Source organism: Miniopterus natalensis, chromosome 9, assembly GCF_054644295.1.
Source record: "Miniopterus natalensis isolate mMinNat1 chromosome 9, mMinNat1.hap1, whole genome shotgun sequence".
Classification (NCBI taxonomy): domain Eukaryota; kingdom Metazoa; phylum Chordata; class Mammalia; order Chiroptera; family Miniopteridae; genus Miniopterus; species Miniopterus natalensis.
In genome coordinates this window covers 9325766-9344300 of record NC_142089.1, presented here as the reverse complement: position 1 = coordinate 9344300, position 18535 = coordinate 9325766, and the positions used below count along the sequence as shown (strand labels likewise).

At 57.8% G+C, this 18535-nt stretch overlaps 1 protein-coding gene across 1 annotated transcript in view; it reads left to right on the top strand.

The window, feature by feature from the left end:
- The window catches only part of EPHA8 (EPH receptor A8), a 30198-nt gene extending 14334 nt beyond the window's left edge, over positions 1 to 15864 (top strand). Inside the window, exons 4-17 of the mRNA XM_087820799.1 lie at positions 3246 to 3401; positions 4841 to 5176; positions 9567 to 9691; positions 9764 to 9926; positions 10776 to 10869; positions 11971 to 12038; positions 12876 to 13040; positions 13236 to 13421; positions 13675 to 13736; positions 14273 to 14482; positions 14724 to 14873; positions 14963 to 15153; positions 15437 to 15610; positions 15750 to 15864. Coding sequence (XP_087676925.1) covers positions 3246 to 3401; positions 4841 to 5176; positions 9567 to 9691; positions 9764 to 9926; positions 10776 to 10869; positions 11971 to 12038; positions 12876 to 13040; positions 13236 to 13421; positions 13675 to 13736; positions 14273 to 14482; positions 14724 to 14873; positions 14963 to 15153; positions 15437 to 15610; positions 15750 to 15864 — 2195 coding nt within the window. The remainder of the gene's footprint in view (positions 1 to 3245; positions 3402 to 4840; positions 5177 to 9566; positions 9692 to 9763; positions 9927 to 10775; positions 10870 to 11970; positions 12039 to 12875; positions 13041 to 13235; positions 13422 to 13674; positions 13737 to 14272; positions 14483 to 14723; positions 14874 to 14962; positions 15154 to 15436; positions 15611 to 15749) is intronic.
- The last annotated feature ends 2671 nt before the right edge of the window (positions 15865 to 18535 follow it).

Here is an 18535-nt window from a genome sequence, read left to right as displayed (position 1 = left end):
GGTCTCTGGGCTCCCTGAGGCCTGGTGATTAGTATTCTTATTAAAGATTATTTTATTTCATTGCGCGGATTAATCTGGCCTTGACATGTTTGAGCCATATGGGTATTAGTGGTGCGCGTGAGAACCGCCCACTGGTGAGCGGCAGAGTGGCGGGGCCATCTCGAAGGCCAGGGACGGCGCCTGAGGCTCCCCGACCTGGGTTTGCCTTCTGGATGCGGGGGTTGGGGGACTTAGGATGAGGCACTCAAGCTCTCCGAGCCTCTGTTTCCTGTCTGCCAAATGGATGTATTAATACCGACTGCATAGAATCTTAATAATAGGTGCCAGGCTCACCCTAGCATGAATTCACATGTATGCGGTCATATCATCTTCACAACAGCCTTAGGAGCCCCGTTTTACAGATGAGGAAACTGAGGCCCAGCAACATGCCCAATGTCACTTAGCCTAGAGGTTAGACAAGAAAAGGAACCCGGGCAGCCTGCACCCACGGTCCTTATCTTAACTAACGAAGATTAGATAAATTCCAAATGGTCAGGGACTCAGGGACTGAGGCTGTCACGTGCTTCCTTCGTGCCACCCATCACACCAGGATGTCACCACACGTGTCCTTGTCTGCCCCTCACTGCGAGGCTCCTTGAGAACTGGACTAGCTCCTGCTTAGCTCGGGTCCATAGCAGCTCGGTGGATTTGGGCGCAGGGATAACTGAGGGACAGAATACGCACACAGCCCCTGAGATGCTAATCAGCGAGGACCCGATGATTACAGCGAGGATTACTGTCATTTGGCTCAACAACATTCAACAAACATTTACTGACCGCGTGCAAAGCCTGCTTCCTGGGCTCAGAAGGAAGCTCTTGGGCTGTGCCCAGGACTGGGCCTCCTGGGGGCTTCTGGGAAGAGGAGGTGAGGTCACAGGGTGTCAAGTAGGAGCCCCCACATTTCCAAGCTCTCAGCCTCCATCAGGCTTGAGCCCCCTCGGGGCCTCCCCAAGAGGAGTAGGGAAGATAACTGGGGCACAGACCGGCTGGTGTGGCTCAGCGGTTGAGCATCGACCTAGGATCCAGGAGATCGCGGTTTGATTCCTGGTCAGGGCACATGCCCGGGTTGCGGGCTCGATCCCCAGCAGGGGGCGTGCAGGAGGCAGCTGATCAATGACTCTCATCATTGATGTTTCTATCTCTCTCCCTTCCTCTCTCTAAAATCAATAAAAATATTTTTTAAAAACGAACAAAAAAACCTGGGCGCATTTCCCTCAACTTCCCAGCCTAGAAGCTCCTTCTAGCTCCACGGCCTCTGGGTCTCTGAAGCAATTTAAGGACATTATCCTTTCTCTAGATTTCAGGTTTTCTCTCAAGTTAGTAGAATTTTACAAATTAACTTGATTTAATCTATTATAATAAAGAGAGATGATTTTTTTAAACTGACGTAATGTGTTTTCAAGTGGAGCTCCTCTCAAGCCCTGAGTTTTCCAGAACAGGGCTTAGTGGAAAGAGATCCCCGAGAGCTTCCTGGTGGCCCCTGTTGCAGGGGAGCTCAGTTCCATGGATGGAGCTGGGAGCTCCCTGGCCAGGCGGCATCTGCTCCTCCTGCACCCCTGGGGTCTCTGCCCAGAGCAGATGATGGTGGGATTAGCTCACTTTGAAAAATCCCACGAGCACTGGCAGCTCCTGGACCAGATGCTAGGAACTTTGAGATGAATGTGACAGTCCTGGGGCCTTAGTTACAAGGATCTGCCCACAGGACCTCCTGGTATAGGAGGAGAGTCAGGCACACAGATAAATCGTAACAGCCATAGTGTTACAGGGGATGAGACTGAGCAGGGACTGTGGAAGTAGAGAGGGCAGTGGTCACTTCTGTGTGTGTGTGTGTGTGTGTGTACATGTGGAGGTGTGGAGAGGTCTGAAAAGGCTTCATCGAAGAGATAGTTAGAATGAATCTTGAAAGAGTTTGACAGGTTGACAGAGGAGAAAAGGCATCCCAGGAAGAAGGCACGACATGTGCAAAGGCCCTGAGGAAGGAAACAACCTGCTGGGTCTGAGGAATGACCAGTCCTTTGGTTCTGCATGAGGGTGACGAGTGAGCGGTGGCACTGAAGGAGGCTGCAGGGAGGGCTCTGAGTGCCAGGCTTTATGGTTTAGGCCATGGGAGCCCCTGAGGATTTGAACTGGCATTGACAGTCAGGTGTCATCATAGGGAGCCCCAGAGTACCCCCAGTCCCTGCACGGCCGATTCATTCTCGTCCTTTAGGCCACAACTCAAATACTATCTCCTGTCTCCATCCTGGGGGAGATAGGTCCCCCCACCATTTACCCTTGGCCAGTGCATCTTCTGTTTCCTTCCTGGAAATATCTCAGCCTGTTCACTGTGTCTTCCCCACCCCAATGCCACTCCTTGAAGGCAGAGACTGTGTGGATCTTGTTCATGGCGTGTCTCCAGCACCCAGATCTGCCTGGCACAGAGCAGGTGCTCTCACATCCTGGAGGGATGAAGAGTGATCACCCTGCCACTGGGATTGGGGGGGTGTGGGCCTGGAGGCCGGGTGTGGAGGCTGCTGAGCGCATCCAGGTGAGAGATGAGGCAGGGGCTGGAGGGAGGGCCGCATAGGAGACAAGGCTGTTGCAGCCACGGTGCCAGTGACATGGTGACAGTGACATGGGATCTGAGAGGGGCTGGGGGCCTACAGTTCCTGAGCAGTCAGCGTCGCATGGGGAGCTTATAAAACACAGACTTCCAGCCCCTCCCGCCCTCACTCTTCTAATTCTTATCACACGTGTCTTTTCCCGTCAGTTCCTTCCCACTCTCACTCCCTGTCCCTCTTTCACACCCAACCCAAGTGACATCCCTGGGGTTTTGGCTCCCCTTTGATTCTTAGCCTCTTGGCCCCTGCCCCTGAGGCTGGCATCTCACTCAAGACCAGTGTCCTGTGAAGGACAGAATCAGGATGGAGACAGGGCCTTGGTGGGAGGGCCTGTCGGAGGAGAGGCTCCTCCCGGTGCCGCCTTTGGGGCTGGGACTTGGGTGTCAGGTCCCAGCCTCAGCTCAGCCTTGTACTTGCTGTGCAACCCTGTGAAGGTCGCAGGTCCTCTCTGTGCGTCAGTCCCTCCCTCACAACGGAGGGTAGGACCTGGGTGATGCTGAAGGTCTGCATCTCTGTCCCCCGAGGAACCCGCCAGGAAGCCCGGGTCAGAGTAAGAGTTGTCCCCGAGACCAGCTGGCTAATCTGTAGTCACCTTCTCCTCCACAGCCTGTGAGCTGGGCTTCTACAAATCAGCCCCTGGGGACCAGCTCTGTGCCCGCTGCCCTCCCCACAGCCACTCTGCCACCCCTGCCACCCAGGCCTGCCGCTGTGACCTCAGCTACTTCCGCGCAGCCCTGGACCCGCCGTCTGCAGCCTGCACCCGTGAGTACCTTCCCTGCGCCCCAGAGCCGTGTGTGTAAGGGGTTCTTCGGGGGCCTGTGCACATGTCTGAGTACCTGTAGGGGCTCCTATCTCAGGGGAGAGCTTGAACAGACACCCCTCGTGAGCTCAGCGTGTGCACTCCTGGCCCTACAGGGGAAGCGTGCCTAGAAGAGCAGGTGTGGTTGTGCGCGTGCTCTGGGCACCCCAGGGGACTCCAGAGGAGCCTGGCGTCACACCTACAGTAGCTATGGGACTGTCTGGACTTTTTGCTGACATGGCTCCTGCATTGCCTCCTGTCCCCTAGCCTGAAGGGGGCCTCTCGCCCTTTCATCCCAGCTGGGGAGGGGCTGCAGCCAGCTCAGCCCCCCCCATTTGCCAATTCTGGGCTCTTGTGGTGGGGGCAGGGGTATTGTTCTGACTGATTTTGCCCCAGAATTTACCCTAACCTGATCCCCATCTTTCCCTTCCCCCACCTCCATCACCACCCAGCCCCAGGATCCTTGCACATGGCAAGTGAAGGCCCAAGTGTATTCGTACCCCCCCCCCCCCACACACACACACACACGCACACAGACCTGTGCATTCACCCATGTGGGACCTGCTGGGGCTGAGTGACGTGGTGACAACTCTGTGCTCTGGGACCAGGTGAGCCCATCTCTGTCTAGGTCATAGACACTTGCCCTCAGCTGGCTGGAGTGAATTTCTCTCCAAATTCACAATCCAGTTTCGAGAAATCTTAAGACTGGGCTTTTAGTATTCCCTACCCTTCAGATCCGAAGGTTCTCCATGATTCTGAGATCCTACGGTTCTGTTTTCTTAAGACCTAAGATCGCCTTCCTAAGAGTTGGAATTCTGAGGCCCAGGCCCTCCTGGCTCAAATGCCCACCCCCAGGGGCCCACCCCAGCTCCACTCTTCTCTCCAAGGCCCTTGTACTGCCCAGACTGGGGCTCTCATCGTGGGGGAGGGAGGGTTGGGGACACTCTCGGGGCTTCCTGGGGCCTCCACTCTATTCTAGGCAAGTGCTCAGCGGCATTTACATTAAATTCGGCATAGGGGGGTTAAGGACTGGAGTGTGGGGCACAAATGACGGGGACTTTTCACACCCAGGGTGGCTGCTGCAGGCACCCCGGGCCTATGCAGTCTCTCTCTGTCTCTGGTTAAAACTTTGGGAAGCACAAACCCCAGGATCCCTGCGGTCTAGTGGAGGAAGGGGGGCCTTAGATTTCTGTGCCCAGACTGTGACATTGGTCCTAGTCCAGTGGCAGGGACACTGCCTCTGCCCTTGGGGAGGTTCCAGAGGATGGAGTAGGTGTGACATTATCCTTAGGGATTCCCAAATATCATGGGGGACCAGAGACCTTCCCTGGTCTGGTGGGAGGGAAACTGGACCACCCCAAATAAATACTCCCCACCCCACCAGTCATTCTCTGCTCCCCAGGGCCGCCCTCAGCACCAGTGAACCTGATCTCCAGCGTGAATGGGACATCTGTGACCCTGGAGTGGGCCCCTCCGCTCGACCCAGGTGGCCGCAGTGACATCACCTACAATGCCGTGTGCCGCCGCTGTCCCTGGGCGTTGGGTCACTGTGAGAAGTGTGGGAGTGGCACCCGCTTCGTGCCCCAGCAGACCAGCCTGGTTCAGGCCAGCCTGCTGGTGGCCAACCTGCTGGCCCACATGAACTACTCCTTCTGGATCGAGGCTGTCAATGGTGTGTCTGACCTGAGCCCCGAGCCCCGCCAGGCCGCAGTCGTCAACATCACCACGAACCAGGCAGGTAGGCGGAGACGCTCCGTGCCCCCAGCTTCCCGGGCCCCTCGCCCTCCCAGGCGTCCGAGCGCTGCCACGGGCTTGCTGTGGTCCTGGGCGAGGCTCTCCCATTCTTCTGGCCCTGCCCACCTCGCCAGGACCTGCAGCTACAGGCTCCCTCAGAAAAGTAGAACGCATCCTATGATCCAGAAAGCACAGAGGCAGGTGATCACGGCCATCATAGGCCTGGGTTCCAGAACTTTCCTTCTGCCTCTGTTTCCTCCCTGGTGCACTGGCATGCATAGTACCTGCCTCAGGTACTGATACGAGGCTTAAATGAAGGAAACGAAAATGCTTAGCCCAGCACCTGGTCCACGGTACGTGCTCAATAAATGTCGTTGAAAGATGCAATCACTCTGATTATCATTTTCCAGAAGAGCCGCCACTCTGCTCGGGATGGATTTGGTCTCTGGTTTGGACAACACCAGCCATTTATCTCTCTGATCCTAGCCAGTTGTTGGGCTGAAGTTAGCTTCTGGAACCTCTTTCTTTCCAAATTCTGGTGGGACCTGCCTGTCCAGTGACAGCCTGGCCTAAGAGCCCACCATGGCAGCCTCCCTGTCAGCAGCCACCCTCACGTGTGGTCTGGACCCTGACAGCTCCCCATCCTGCCTTCCCCTCAACCACGCAGGCCAGCAGACCCCACTCTCACCATGTCACAGAGGAGGAAACTGAGGCGCGAAGTGCCACCCAGTGTCACTGCATAGGAAGCAGGAGTCAGGATTCGAACCCATACCTGTCTCACTCCCAGCTGAGACAGGCCTCCCTTCTCTGAGCCCCAGGCCACCCTCCCTCATGCCAGAGCTTCATGCATTTAAGAGACTCCTGCATTCGACCTGCACTGGTGGAGCACCTACTAAATGCTGAGCTCCGTGCTCTGCGCCGGCCACACAGTGAGGGACAGAGCCCTGTGCCCGGTGCTCGGGGCCCTGCCTTACGCACCTGTGGCTGGGGGACTGGCACAGGTGCTGGCTGTTCGGGGGTAAGGATGGAGCGGAGAACCCACCATTCAACACCCCCATCATTAGCAAGGAAAACCCTGCCCTGAACCCTACTCCCTTCCAGCCCCAGACCGTTTCTCTTCGCGTGAAAACTCCTGGAAAGAGTTTCTGTGCCGCCGTATCTGCGCCCGCTGCCCTCCGCGGGCCTCCTCGAGCAACTCCGGCAGGCGTCTTTCCCAGCTGACCACAGAAACTCAGCACCCCCGGGGCGGGGCACTTGTGTCTCTGCCTCTTTCCTCCTTGGAAGAGACACTCTTCTCCTGCCGGCCTTGCCCTGCCCCCCCATTTTTGGCCACACCACTGGCCTGTCGTCCACCTCTGCCGGCCCCTCTGCCCAGACCCCCCTCTCTTTCCTGTGCACCCAGGTCCATCTCTTCTGAATGACCTTATCAGGGCCTGTGGATTTGAGTCACTATTACCCCAAATCTATGTCACCAGCACAGACCTCTCCCCTGAGGTCTAGCTGCCCACTCCCATCTCCACTCGGATGTGTTTTAGGCCCCCGTCTTAGGCAATGGCACCACCGTTCATGGGGTTACTCAAGCCCGAAACCCCTGACACTCTCTCTTCCATGCCACATCCATCCACCAGCTGGTCTCGCTGGGTCTCCCTTCAACACGACCATCTCCACGGTCCGTCTCCCCACCAGCTCCATCTATCTTAGTCTGCTTGGGCCACCATAACAAAATACGACAGACTGGTGGCTTACACCACAGAAATGCCTCCCAGTTCTAGAGACCAGAAGTCCAAAGTCAAGGCGCTGACAGATTTGGTTCCTGGTGAGAACCCTATTCCTGGCCTGCAGATAGCTGGCTTCTCACTGTGTTTTCACATGGCAGAGAGAGAGAGAGAGAGAGAGGGAGAGAGAGAGGGAGAGAGAGAGAGAAGGGGAGGGAGGGACGGGGAGAGAGGGAGGACTCTCTGGTGTCTTTTCTTATAAAGGCACTAATCCCATCATGAGGCCCCCCCCTCCCATGACCTCATCTAAACCTAATCACCTCCCTAAGGTCCCAGCTCCAATTATCACACTGGGGGTTTGGGCCTCAATATATGAATTTGGCAGGGTAGGGGGACACAGTTACATCCATAGCACCGCCCATGTCCCTATCACGTGTTGCCTGGACAACCATAGGGGCCCCCTTCCACTTCGCCCCATAATTGGTTCTCACACCACATCCTAAGTGAGTTTTAAAAATGTGAGAGTTCCCTTTTCTCCACACCCTATTCAACACTTGTTATTTCTTGTCTCATTGATAATAGTCATTCTAACAGCTGTGAGGCAGTGTCTCGTTGTGGTTTTGGTGCGCATTTCCCGTATAATAGTGATGTTGAGCATCTTTTTGTATATCTGTTGGCCGTCGATCTGTGTTTCCCTTGGAGAATCGTCTATTCAGGTTCTCTGCCCATTTTTGAATCAGACTGTTTGTTTTTGTAGTTGTTGAGTTGCATGAGTTCTTTATATATTTTGGATATTAGCCCCTCATCAGAGGTATGGTTTGCAAATATCCTCCCATTTGGTTGGTTGCCTAAATCTATGTAATGTTATTAATGCGATGCGCCCCTGTCTGCCTCTCCGGCCTCACCCCACCCACTCTCGCCTTTCGGCCACACTGGCCTCCAGTCCCCATCCTTGAAGACACCAAGCCCTTCCCCTCCCTGGGCCTTGGCCTTGCTTTTCCATCGCAGTGACACTCCTCCCTGTGACACCCCCACGGCTGGCTCCTTCAGTCCTCAGCTCAACTGGCATCCCCACCTCAGGGAGGCCTACCCTAGCCAGCCCAGCTGGCGTGGCCCGGTTCCCTCCTGGCCCCTGTGAGAGGTCCTTTCCATCACAGCTCCCTCTTCACGTCTTACATGGCACTTCACCAACCTGTCGTGATACATTGATTTGTTTTCTTATTTACTGTCTCCCTTTGTAAACCTTAGCCCCTTGAAGGCTGTCTTGGGCACTGCAGCCTCCCCAGGTCCTAGCCCAGTGCCCGGCCTGTGGTAGGTGTTCAGGAAATCCTAGGGACACGGGAGAGTCCCCATAGCTCAACAGCCCTGAGCGAATCGTCCAGATTTGTCCTCCGAGGCCACTTGCTCTTCTCCCTGCCCTCACCTCTTCTCCACAACCCCTTTTCCTGCAACCCTCTCTGGTGCCCATTCCCCTCCCACCTTGGAGCTCTGATCTCCCCCTGTGTCTTCCCCACTCACGCCTCTTGTCTTGGAAATTTCTTCCTCTTTAAGACACATTAGTACCCCTGGCCCCGTGAGTCCCTTGCATACAATGGTCTCATCTGATCCTCGCCTCTTCCTGGCAGGGGTGCCCACTGTCTCTAGCTTAACTGCCGTCTGGATGGGAAGCTGCAGCCATGAGACAGTGATGGCCTCAGCCAGCAAGAGAGGGGCCGGGCTGTGAGTCCCAGGCTGTGGGGTCACCTGTGTACCACACCTTCCAACTTAACTCTGGAGTTGCTCCTTAATTTTTCATGTCAAAGTCATCCACAACGTTTATTGGGCACCCACTGTGTGTGGCCCCTGCCTTCAGAGGACTCCCAGGCCTGCCAGGAGACAAGATGCCCAGATATGAGGCAGGTGGGGGATGCAGGAGGTGTGGGGGTGAGCAGAGGGGGAAGAGGCGGCCTGCGAGCCAGAGGGACAGGGAGGAGGGGGTTGGCACTTCCCTGTTTGCCTGTGGCTGGGTCTGTATCTGACACTCTGCAGCAGACCTCCCTCCAGGACAATTGTGCTGGACACGGGGGAGGGAGGGAATGGATGGAGGAGGGAATGGGTGAATCGATCAATGAGTGGGGGGTGAATGGGTATCTGAGTGTGACCGCAAGAATACTTGAGGTCAGATGGGGCGGGCTTGGCTCATGTCCCTTCCCAAAGCATCCAGAGCTGTCCTGTCCGGTCAACCCTCCAAACCTGACAGTGAGGTTACAGTTCCTTCCTTTCATGCCCCCCTCCCCCAGGCCCTCCTGAGAGCCGCCAGGCAGGGGGTTGGGGCTGGGGGAAGGGAGATAGAGACCTCAGGTGACAGCCCCAGGGTGGCTGGAAGCGGCTGCTCGCTGGGGCTGCTGGGGTCCTGCACTCACAGTGGAGGGGCCTGGCCAGAGAGAAGGAGGGTACAGTGAAAGCTGGGGCCCTCAGGCCTTGTCTGGGTCAAGCCCTCAGCATCCCAGACCAGAGGCAGGCTGTGCAGAGCCCAGGTAACTGACCAGGGAGACTGGAGGGGGGTGGCTCTCCTGGGGCAGAGGCATGACAGCCAGCAAGCTGAGCAGGCCCGAGCAGGGCCTGGGAAGGGGTGGGACAGAGGCCAGCCCCAGTGCTCACCCATCTGCCCATCTGATCAAGGCCGGCCTCCCTCCCTAGCCCCGTCCCAGGTGGTGGTGATCCGCCAGGAGTGGGCAGGGCAGACCAGCGTCTCGCTGCTGTGGCAGGAGCCCGAACAGCCCAACGGCATCATACTGGAGTACGAGATCAAGTACTACGAGAAGGTACCAGCCTCTGGGGGGGGGGGGGGGGAGCCGGGCAGGGTACCCTTGGCTGACTGCCCCTCCCGCGGACAGGACAAGGAGATGCAGAGCTACTCCACTCTCAAGGCTGTCACCACCAGGGCCACCGTCTCGGGCCTTAAGCCCGGCACCCGCTACGTGTTCCAGGTCCGAGCCCGCACCTCAGCAGGCTGCGGCCGCTTCAGCCAGGCCATGGAGGTGGAGACCGGGAAACCACGTGAGTGCAGGGAGCTGGGAGGGCAAGGGAGCTGGGCCAGGCCAGAGGAAGGGAATTTGCCCACCTCGTGCCTGTGCTGAGTTGGCATTTTCACAGCTGAAAACAACTGAGGCTCAGAAAAGGAAAGTGACTTGCCCAAGGCAACCAAGCTCGCAACAGCCACAAATACTGGCTTTTACTGAAGATCAGTGTGACTTGCAGGCACCATGATGCCCTTTGCTAGCAGGACAATCTTCTCATGTCCCAGGGACCCTCTAGGGAGTTGGCATTATCCACACCCCCATTTTACAGACAAGGGGAACGAGGGTCAGAGCAGTCAAGTGATTTGCCCAAACTTACCCGGCAAAGCAGGATTTTAACATGGTCCTTTTGGGGACAAATTCTGTGCCCCTTCCCCAGTATCTTCCCGCCTCCAGAACAGTGGTTCCCACAGTGTGGTCTGGGACCAGCAGCATCAGCAGCACCTGGGAGCTGCCAGAAATGCTGAGTCACTGAATCAGAAGCCCTGAGGGTGGGGGCCCATCGATGTGGGTTTCATCAAGCCGGCATAGTCAGCCTTGAGCACCCCTGCCCCATCTCCAGGCAATCGGGCACCCTCCAGGGAGAAGTCTAGCAACTCCCCCTTGGTCACACAGCCCCAGGAAGTGGAAGCCCGGAGGTGGGAAGCCTGCAGCAGCAGGGTCTTGAAGGAGAAGCTAGGTAGAGGGGAGGTGGAGTCAGAGGAGGAGACCTGCATCCTGACTCTGGGCTGAGGAGACTGAGGAGGCTGCCCACCAGGTGCAGGGAGAGCCACCAGAGCCCTGGGCCCGAGGCCAAGGCTGAGAGCCCCGCACCCCGGTTTCCCTGCAGGGCCCCACTATGACACCCGGACCATCGTTTGGATCTGCCTGACACTCATCTCGGGCCTGGTCGTGCTCCTGCTCCTGCTCATCTGCAAGAAAAGGTGGGTGGTCCTGGGCCCAAGGCCCTCCCTGGAGCGCTGGGTTTCCTGCCAGGGCCTGGGGCGGGGCTCTTTCCTCCTACTTGGAAGGGACACTTTTCTCTTGCCTTCCCTGCCCACCCACCCCCTAGTTTTGCCCACATCTGGCCTGCCCTCTATCTCTGCCAGCCCCTCCTCTCCAAACAACCTATAAAGACTGGAGGACCCTGGGCTTGTCCCCGGTCCTTCTCTCTTTCCCATTTATCTAGGTCCATCTTTCCTGAGTGACCTTATCAGGGCCCTTGGCTTTGAATTCCACTTTCAGGCTGACATCCCCAAGTTTATGTCACCAGCACAGACCTCTCCCCCGAGGTGAGGCTGCCCACTCCCATCTCCACTCGGATGTGCTTTAGACAAATAGCCCCCCAAACCTGCACCCCCGCAGGCTTCCCCATCTTAGGACATGGCACCATTGTTCATGGGGCTACTCAAGCCCTTCAACAGCCACCTTCATCTCATTTGATCCTGATGATACCCCAGTGAGGTTGAGATTCTGACCTCATTTTGCAGATGAGTACATTGGAGATCAGAGAGGTTAGGCCACTTGCCAAATAGAGGCCAGAACTGGGACTTGAACCCAGGTCTGTCAGCACGAAACACCATGCTCTTGGTCTCTCTCCTGTCTCCCGCTCCATTCCAGAGGAGGTGGGGGCGGGGCACAGTGCTCATGTGGACTTGGGATCCCAGACAGCGAGAATCAGAGGCTTGTCCAAAAGATGGAAAAACAGACCCAGGGAAGGGAAGGGGCCTGCTGAGGTCATCTTTCAACCCCTCCACCAGGGACAGTTTCCTATAAAACGGAGCTAATAACCCACAGAATTTGCTGGGAGGGCCAAGTGGACTCACCTGTGTAAATTACAAAGGGTTTATAAATGTCAAGGACATCACAGTTAAGCCAAGCTGAGAGCCCGAGAGTGGGGACTATCCCGAGCAGGGCCAAGGGCCGGGCTGTCAGGTGTTGCCCTGAAAGGGGAAGGGGAGTCCTGACTTGTCCCTGATTGGGGTCGGGTCCGGGCTGGGACTAGGGAGGTATGGCCTCGGCAGAGCCATGCCCACCCTCCACAGGCACTGTGGCTACAGCAAGGCCTTCCAGGACTCAGATGAGGAGAAGATGCACTATCAGAACGGGCAGGGTGAGTGCAGGGGCCCCGGGACCTGAGGGCAAAGAGGAGGTCACGGTGGGAAGGAGAAAGGTGTTCATAGAAAATGACCAGAGCCCCAGAGGTAGACGGTAGGACATCACAGAGAGCTGAGACCCATAGGTGCAGTGCTGTTCACCTTTTGTGGGCTCACAGACCCCGCCCCGGATGCCAGAGTCCCTCTCCCCAGGGAAGTGCACACATGCGTGCGCTCACACACAGTTTTGTGCACAAGCTCAGGGAGGTTCATATATTCTTGGACAAGAACCCCTACAAGCGAGAGTTTTTTCAGGACCCTGCAGAGACCCCAGAAAAACAAGGCAAATTTGGGGAAATCTTCCTCCACACCCCACTTTCGTGCCCATGTAGACATTTATATCAGTCATGGTACTGATTCCCATTCAGCCTGAATGCAGCCTTGGAATCCTTCTTAACGCAGGGCCAAGGGCCGGGCTGTCAGGTGTTGCCCTGAAAGGGGAAGGGGAGTTGTCAAGAGAACCACTTTAATCTAAATTGGCACTTGTGATGTAATCTTTTTGCCACATTCCTGCCCCAGAACAATTTAGAAAGACCTCAGGACTCTAGAAGTGACCCCAGAAAATGACAGACATGCTCCAAACTCACTGGAGACCCCAAAGGCCCCTAGAGACTCCAGAGCTACTCCATAGAGACCCTACTTGCACTTGGCAAGCATTTATTGGGCACCTAGTGTTTGCCACCGCATCCTGAGAGTCTCAGAGACACTCCTCACCCGACCCTCAGACCCATGGGATACTGGGAGGGGAAGGCCCCCCGGGCCCCACTGAAGGCCCTTCTGCCCTGGCCCCTCAGCACCTCCACCTGTCTTCCTGCCCCTGCACCACCCCCGGGGGAAGATCCCGGAGCCCCAGTTCTATGCAGAACCCCACACCTATGAGGAACCGGGCCGGGCAGGCCGAAATTTCACCCGAGAGATCGAGGCCTCCAGGATCCACATTGAGAAAATCATCGGCTCCGGTGAGCCTCAGGGACTGTGAGGGGAGGGACAGTGTGGAGGGGCACCCAGGGCAGAGGGAGAGGGGAGCTGAGGAGCCTGATATGGCCAGTCCACGGGGGCACTCCCGTGTGTGGGGCTGGGGGAGTGCGGGGGCCCGGGCTGAGGGAGCAGGGTCCCACTGCCCTCTCCCTGCCTGCCCCACTTGGGGTCCACAGGAGAGTCAGGGGAAGTCTGCTATGGGCGGCTGCGGGTGCCAGGGCAGCGGGACATGCCTGTGGCCATCAAGGCCCTCAAAGCCGGCTACACAGAGAGACAGCGGCGGGACTTTCTCAGTGAGGCGTCCATTATGGGTCAGTTTGACCATCCCAATATCATCCGCCTCGAAGGTGTCGTTACGCGTGGTAGGTACCAGGGGCAGGCAGCCTCACCCTGCAGGGCCCCTATTGCCTGGGACAGGGCTCTGGGTCCATCCGCACACCACCCCGATGACTCCATCCAGAAGGGAATCCAGTGCCTGGGACCCCAGGGGGAACCCTAGGCTCCCCGGACCCTCAGTGCTGGCCCTGCTCCTGGTGAGGGACATGCCCTAGAGTCTCTGATCAGCAGCCCTGATTCCTCCACCAAGAGCCACTGCTTCCCCATCCCCTTCCCCAGGCCGCCTGGCAATGATCGTGACCGAGTACATGGAGAACGGCTCTCTGGACGCCTTCCTGAGGGTGCGTGCCCCACTGCACCTTTTGTGTGGGCTGGGAGAGGGAAGTTCAGTCTGGGTGTTGGGAGATAATGTAAGGCCTCCAAGTACCCCTGGGAGCTTGGACCCAACAGCCCTGGGGAAGGGGGAGCCAAGTACAGGGTCTTAATGGTCAGCCAGTCAAACTGCCTTTTAGCCCCATCACATGAGAGCCCCGTGTCGCATGAGGCCCTGCTGCCCTGCCTGGCACAGGCCAAGAAGGGTGCCTCTGTGGAGACCCAGGCCCCACCCAGATGGGAGGCATGGAAGTCCCTAGATTCCCAGCCCTCCCTGCCCTTCATTTGCTGGGTACTCTTAGGCACAGGGCTTAGCCTCTCTGGGCCTTCAGTTCTTATGCAAAGTGGATAAACTGTCCTCGCTGCCCCACCCACCTCTCAGAGTTGCTGTGAATATGAACGAGACCCTGGGAATAAACCTTAACCCGGCACAGGCTTCCTAGGCAGTGAAGCGCTTTGCAAACTGCAAAGAGCCTTCCTGCAGCCCAAGCCGTGTCCTCTGCAGACTCACGACAGCCAGTTCACCATCACGCAGCTGGTGGGCATGCTCAGAGGGGTGGGCGCCGGCATGCGCTACCTCTCAGACCTGGGCTATGTCCACCGCGACCTGGCCGCCCGCAACGTCCTCGTTGACGGCAACCTGGTCTGCAAGGTGTCCGACTTCGGGCTCTCGAGGGTACTGGAGGACGACCCCGATGCCGCCTACACCACCACGGTGCGTGGCCCACTCCCCTTTCCGATAGGCCCAGGGAGGGGCAGGGTGGCACAGAGGGTGACCCCCCCACCTGTCATTCAGTGAAGTTGGCAATTTCTGGGTTGCCTTTTACCTGAGGCAAGTCCTGCCCCTTCTCTGCACTGAACTGCCTAGCAGGACCCCAGTGGGAAACAGGACCCCAGCGTTCAGCTCCCTGGCTCGGCCTAAGGAGAAGCCCTCAACTTTCCTGTGTCCATCACAGGGAGGGAAGATCCCCATCCGCTGGACAGCCCCCGAGGCCATCGCCTTCCGGACCTTCTCCTCGGCCAGTGACGTGTGGAGTTTTGGTGTGGTCATGTGGGAGGTGCTAGCCTACGGGGAGAGGCCCTACTGGAACATGACCAACCGGGACGTGAGTGTGGGACCCTCGCCCGGCAGAGGCAGCTGGAGCCTTGGGGGGCAGGACAGACTCGAGCCCAGCGCTGTGCTCCCCCTCCCCAGGTCATCAGCTCCGTGGAGGAGGGGTACCGCCTGCCGGCACCCATGGGCTGTCCCCAAGCCCTGCACCAGCTCATGCTTGACTGTTGGCACAAGGACCGGGCTCAGCGGCCTCGCTTTTCCCAGATTGTCAGCATCCTTGATGCGCTGATCCGAAATCCTGAGAGTCTCAGGGCCACAGCCACTGTCAGCAGGTGCCTGGTGCCCACCCCAGCTCCACCCAGCCTGCTGCCCTCCCAGCATTGCCCTGACTTAGTCCCAACCTTGGGACAGCCCTGCCCTGACTGTTGGCCCAGGGCCCTGACCCCTGTTCCACCTGAGCCTTCCTCAGCCCTCTCCTTCCAAGCCTGGGGTCTAGCCCCTCAAACTCTTTGCCCGCTGCTGAGCCTGGGTGGAGGCTGAGGGTGGCTAATACCAGGGCCCTTGAGAAAGGCAGAGGCCCTGGCAGGCCACTTACCAAGGGCCCCTGTGCCTCAGGTGCCCGGCCCCCGCCTTTGCCCGGAGCTGCTTTGACCTACGCGGGGGCGGGGGTGGCAGTGGGGGCCTCACTGTGGGGGACTGGCTGGACTCCATCCGCATGGGCCGCTACCGGGACCACTTTGCCGCTGGTGGTTACTCCTCTCTGGGCATGGTGCTGCAGATGAACTCCCAGTAAGTGGTGGTCTCCCGGGGGCAGGGGCAAAGGGAAAGGGCAGGGGGCCAGAGGCAGCTCCAGGGAATGAGTATGTCCCTGTCTCCATGGCTCCCAGCCTCCCAGGCCCACCTGACCAGCACCACCCTTCCTTCACAGGGATGTGCGTGCCCTGGGCATCACCCTTATGGGCCACCAGAAGAAGATTCTGGGCAGCATCCAGACCATGAGGGCCCAGCTGACCAGCACCCAGGGGCCCCACCGGCACCTCTGAACCAAACCACAGTGGCCCCAGGTCGTGCCAGCTGTCAGAGGACTTGCAGGGTCGGCCAGCGGTCAGGGCAGCCCCAGGCTTCTGTCCCTCTTCCTTCTGCCTTCCTGCCAGGCACCAGTGAGGCCGAGAGCTCCACCGCAGGACCTGGAGTTATGAGGGGTCAGGACACCTGGAAAGGGACCTTTGATACCCAGCACCGCTGGGACACCTGTCCCCAGGGCAGAGGGCCTTCTCTTTCCCAGATGCTGGGACCTCAACGCCACTGAGCCCAAAAGAGCCGTCGATCACCTGCCTCTGTGTGAGTGTATGAGTGTGTGTGTGTGAGTGAGTGTGTGTGTATGCACACATGTGCTCCTGTGCTGTATGGGATGTGTTCTCACAAGGTCACAGACCATGTGTGTACCCACCGGCCAGGTCCCAGCATGGCTGTGTGCCAGCGCACACGTGCTATTCATTGAGACTGGAGCACATGTCCACGTGACTGTGGGTGGCGTGCTATGAATGCAGATGAGTGTCACAAGCCTGTGAGCAGGAAACTCGGTGTGATATTCCCATCGAATCTGGGCCCAGGTCCCAGCACCTACAGGGACCGGAGAGGGGCTCACACCCACCTCCCGCAGGCCTGGAGGCCGGAGCAAGGGGCCACTTCTGAACCACACCAGCACCAGGCCCACCCTTGTCTCCTCCCGGGTGAGCCCACTCCCAGCTCTATCTCAGGTCCGAGCCCTCCCTCTAGCTGGTGGGGGGCCACCTGCAGCCTCCACCTGGCTTCCGCCGCTGCTTCAACGGGAAAACAGGGTTCCTGGCCAGCCCCTCTGGTCACCTCTATATAGGCGTCACCACAGGGTACATGATATGCCCTCAGCTGGACTTGGCTGTCTGGCTAGGGGCCAGGAGCCACCAAGTTCCTTCTAGTCTCTGATGCCCCTCCACAGCCCAGGGCTCCTCACTTGGAAGTCCCTCTACCAACCTCACTGCCCCCCAGCCCCCTGCCTGGAATCAGGGACCATAAGATTCTAGCTTTTCAGCCCCAAGTCCACTGCTCCTGCACCAACTGGACAGACCAAGGGAGTGTGTCTTGTCCAAGGTCACACAGCAGCCAAGTTCGGAGCTGAGCCTCTTCCCAGGGCTTTCCCCTGCTTCATTCCACACAGGATGAGAAGGGGTTTGGGAAGCCCCCCTCGCCCCCGAGACTGACCCTCTTCTTTACGGCCCACCAGGGTATGTAAATACATTTTTCTACCATGTCAGAATATTTTTTCCTCACTCCTGACAATGCAAAAATGGTCTTCAAAGCACATAAAAAGCACCCAGGGTGAGAAAGGTCCACCCCCGGGGAAGCTGGCAGGGCCCAAGGAACCCCACGAGGCAGGATGCCAGGTACCCCCTGCTGGGCCCAAGGGAGGGGCAAGCCCAGCCCCCACCTCCTGCCCAGCTCTCCTGTAGCCAGCACAGCTATTCCGCGGAAACACCAGCATTGAGCCCCCTCTCCCTCCTGCAATAATTCGGGGAGTCTCAGCCCTACCCTGGTGCCGCGGCCAGCTCTCTACACCTCTATATGTTACTATATAGCCGAGCTGTTCTTCCTTCCTATGGAAGTTGGAAACATGGTCAGGACACGATCTGGGGAGGACCCTGTCTTCCACCCCCACCCCACTCTGACCCAGCTCCTGGACTCTGGATCCCCACAGTCGGGGGGACACAGTGGGGCTGGCACCTGCCCTGGGCGTAAAGTGCCCTCCAGGGTCCCAGGGATCTGTCCCTGTGGCTTCCATCGTGAGTCTTGAACTTGCCCACAATGAGAATAAAGTCTGCCTCATCTTTGCCTGTGTCCCCCTTTTGTTTCATTCCTACAACCTTGACATCTGGTAAGGAAGGGCAGCCTTATGCTGGGCACCTACCTTCTACATCCCATGGCGTTTCTTCCCTTCTGGTCTTCTTGTCTCCCAGGAGGTAAGATTCATGTACCCACTTTATATATGGAGAGGCTGAGTCTTAGAGAGGCCAACTTGCCTAACATCAAGTTCTGAATCAGAGCCCAGGTTTGTCCAACTCGAGCTCATGCTCCACCAGGAAGCACCCCCATCAGCCCAGTGGTCTCTCTCCCAAGATGCGCAGATGGTGCTCACCACGCGAGCGCAGTCCCCTGCAGCTGGACATTGCCTTTGCCGTGGGCTCTCCTGGGGAAGGAATACGCCCCCGGAGGAGGCACACAGGAGGAGAAGCATTTCATGGGAACGACTTCCTCAGGACCAAGGGGTCCATTGAGAGACATGGGTGCTAGAGGGCAAGGAAGGGGAGATGGGGTGCAAGCATATCCCATAGTTACCTCAGGGGACTTGGGGCCCACCTCTGCTCCAGGAGAGAGGGCCCAGCAGCAGGAGCCAGGGTGGTGGCATCAGAGGCTGGGCAGGGGACCAGGGCAGAGCAGAGTCCAACTGTGTCCATTTGAGTCAATGGCTTGGACACTCGGGGAAGATGCCCCTGGGGTCTCACTGACGAGCAAGTAAATAATCTGAGGGCAGAATCTTTATTCTGGGCCTCCCTCAAAGTGGGAAAGTGAACAGGCAGAAAACTCCTTTAGTGTGTTCCTATAATCTCAGTAATAATCACAATGGCCCTATGAGATTGGTAATATTGTCTCCAGCTTGCAGATGGGCACAAGCATGCT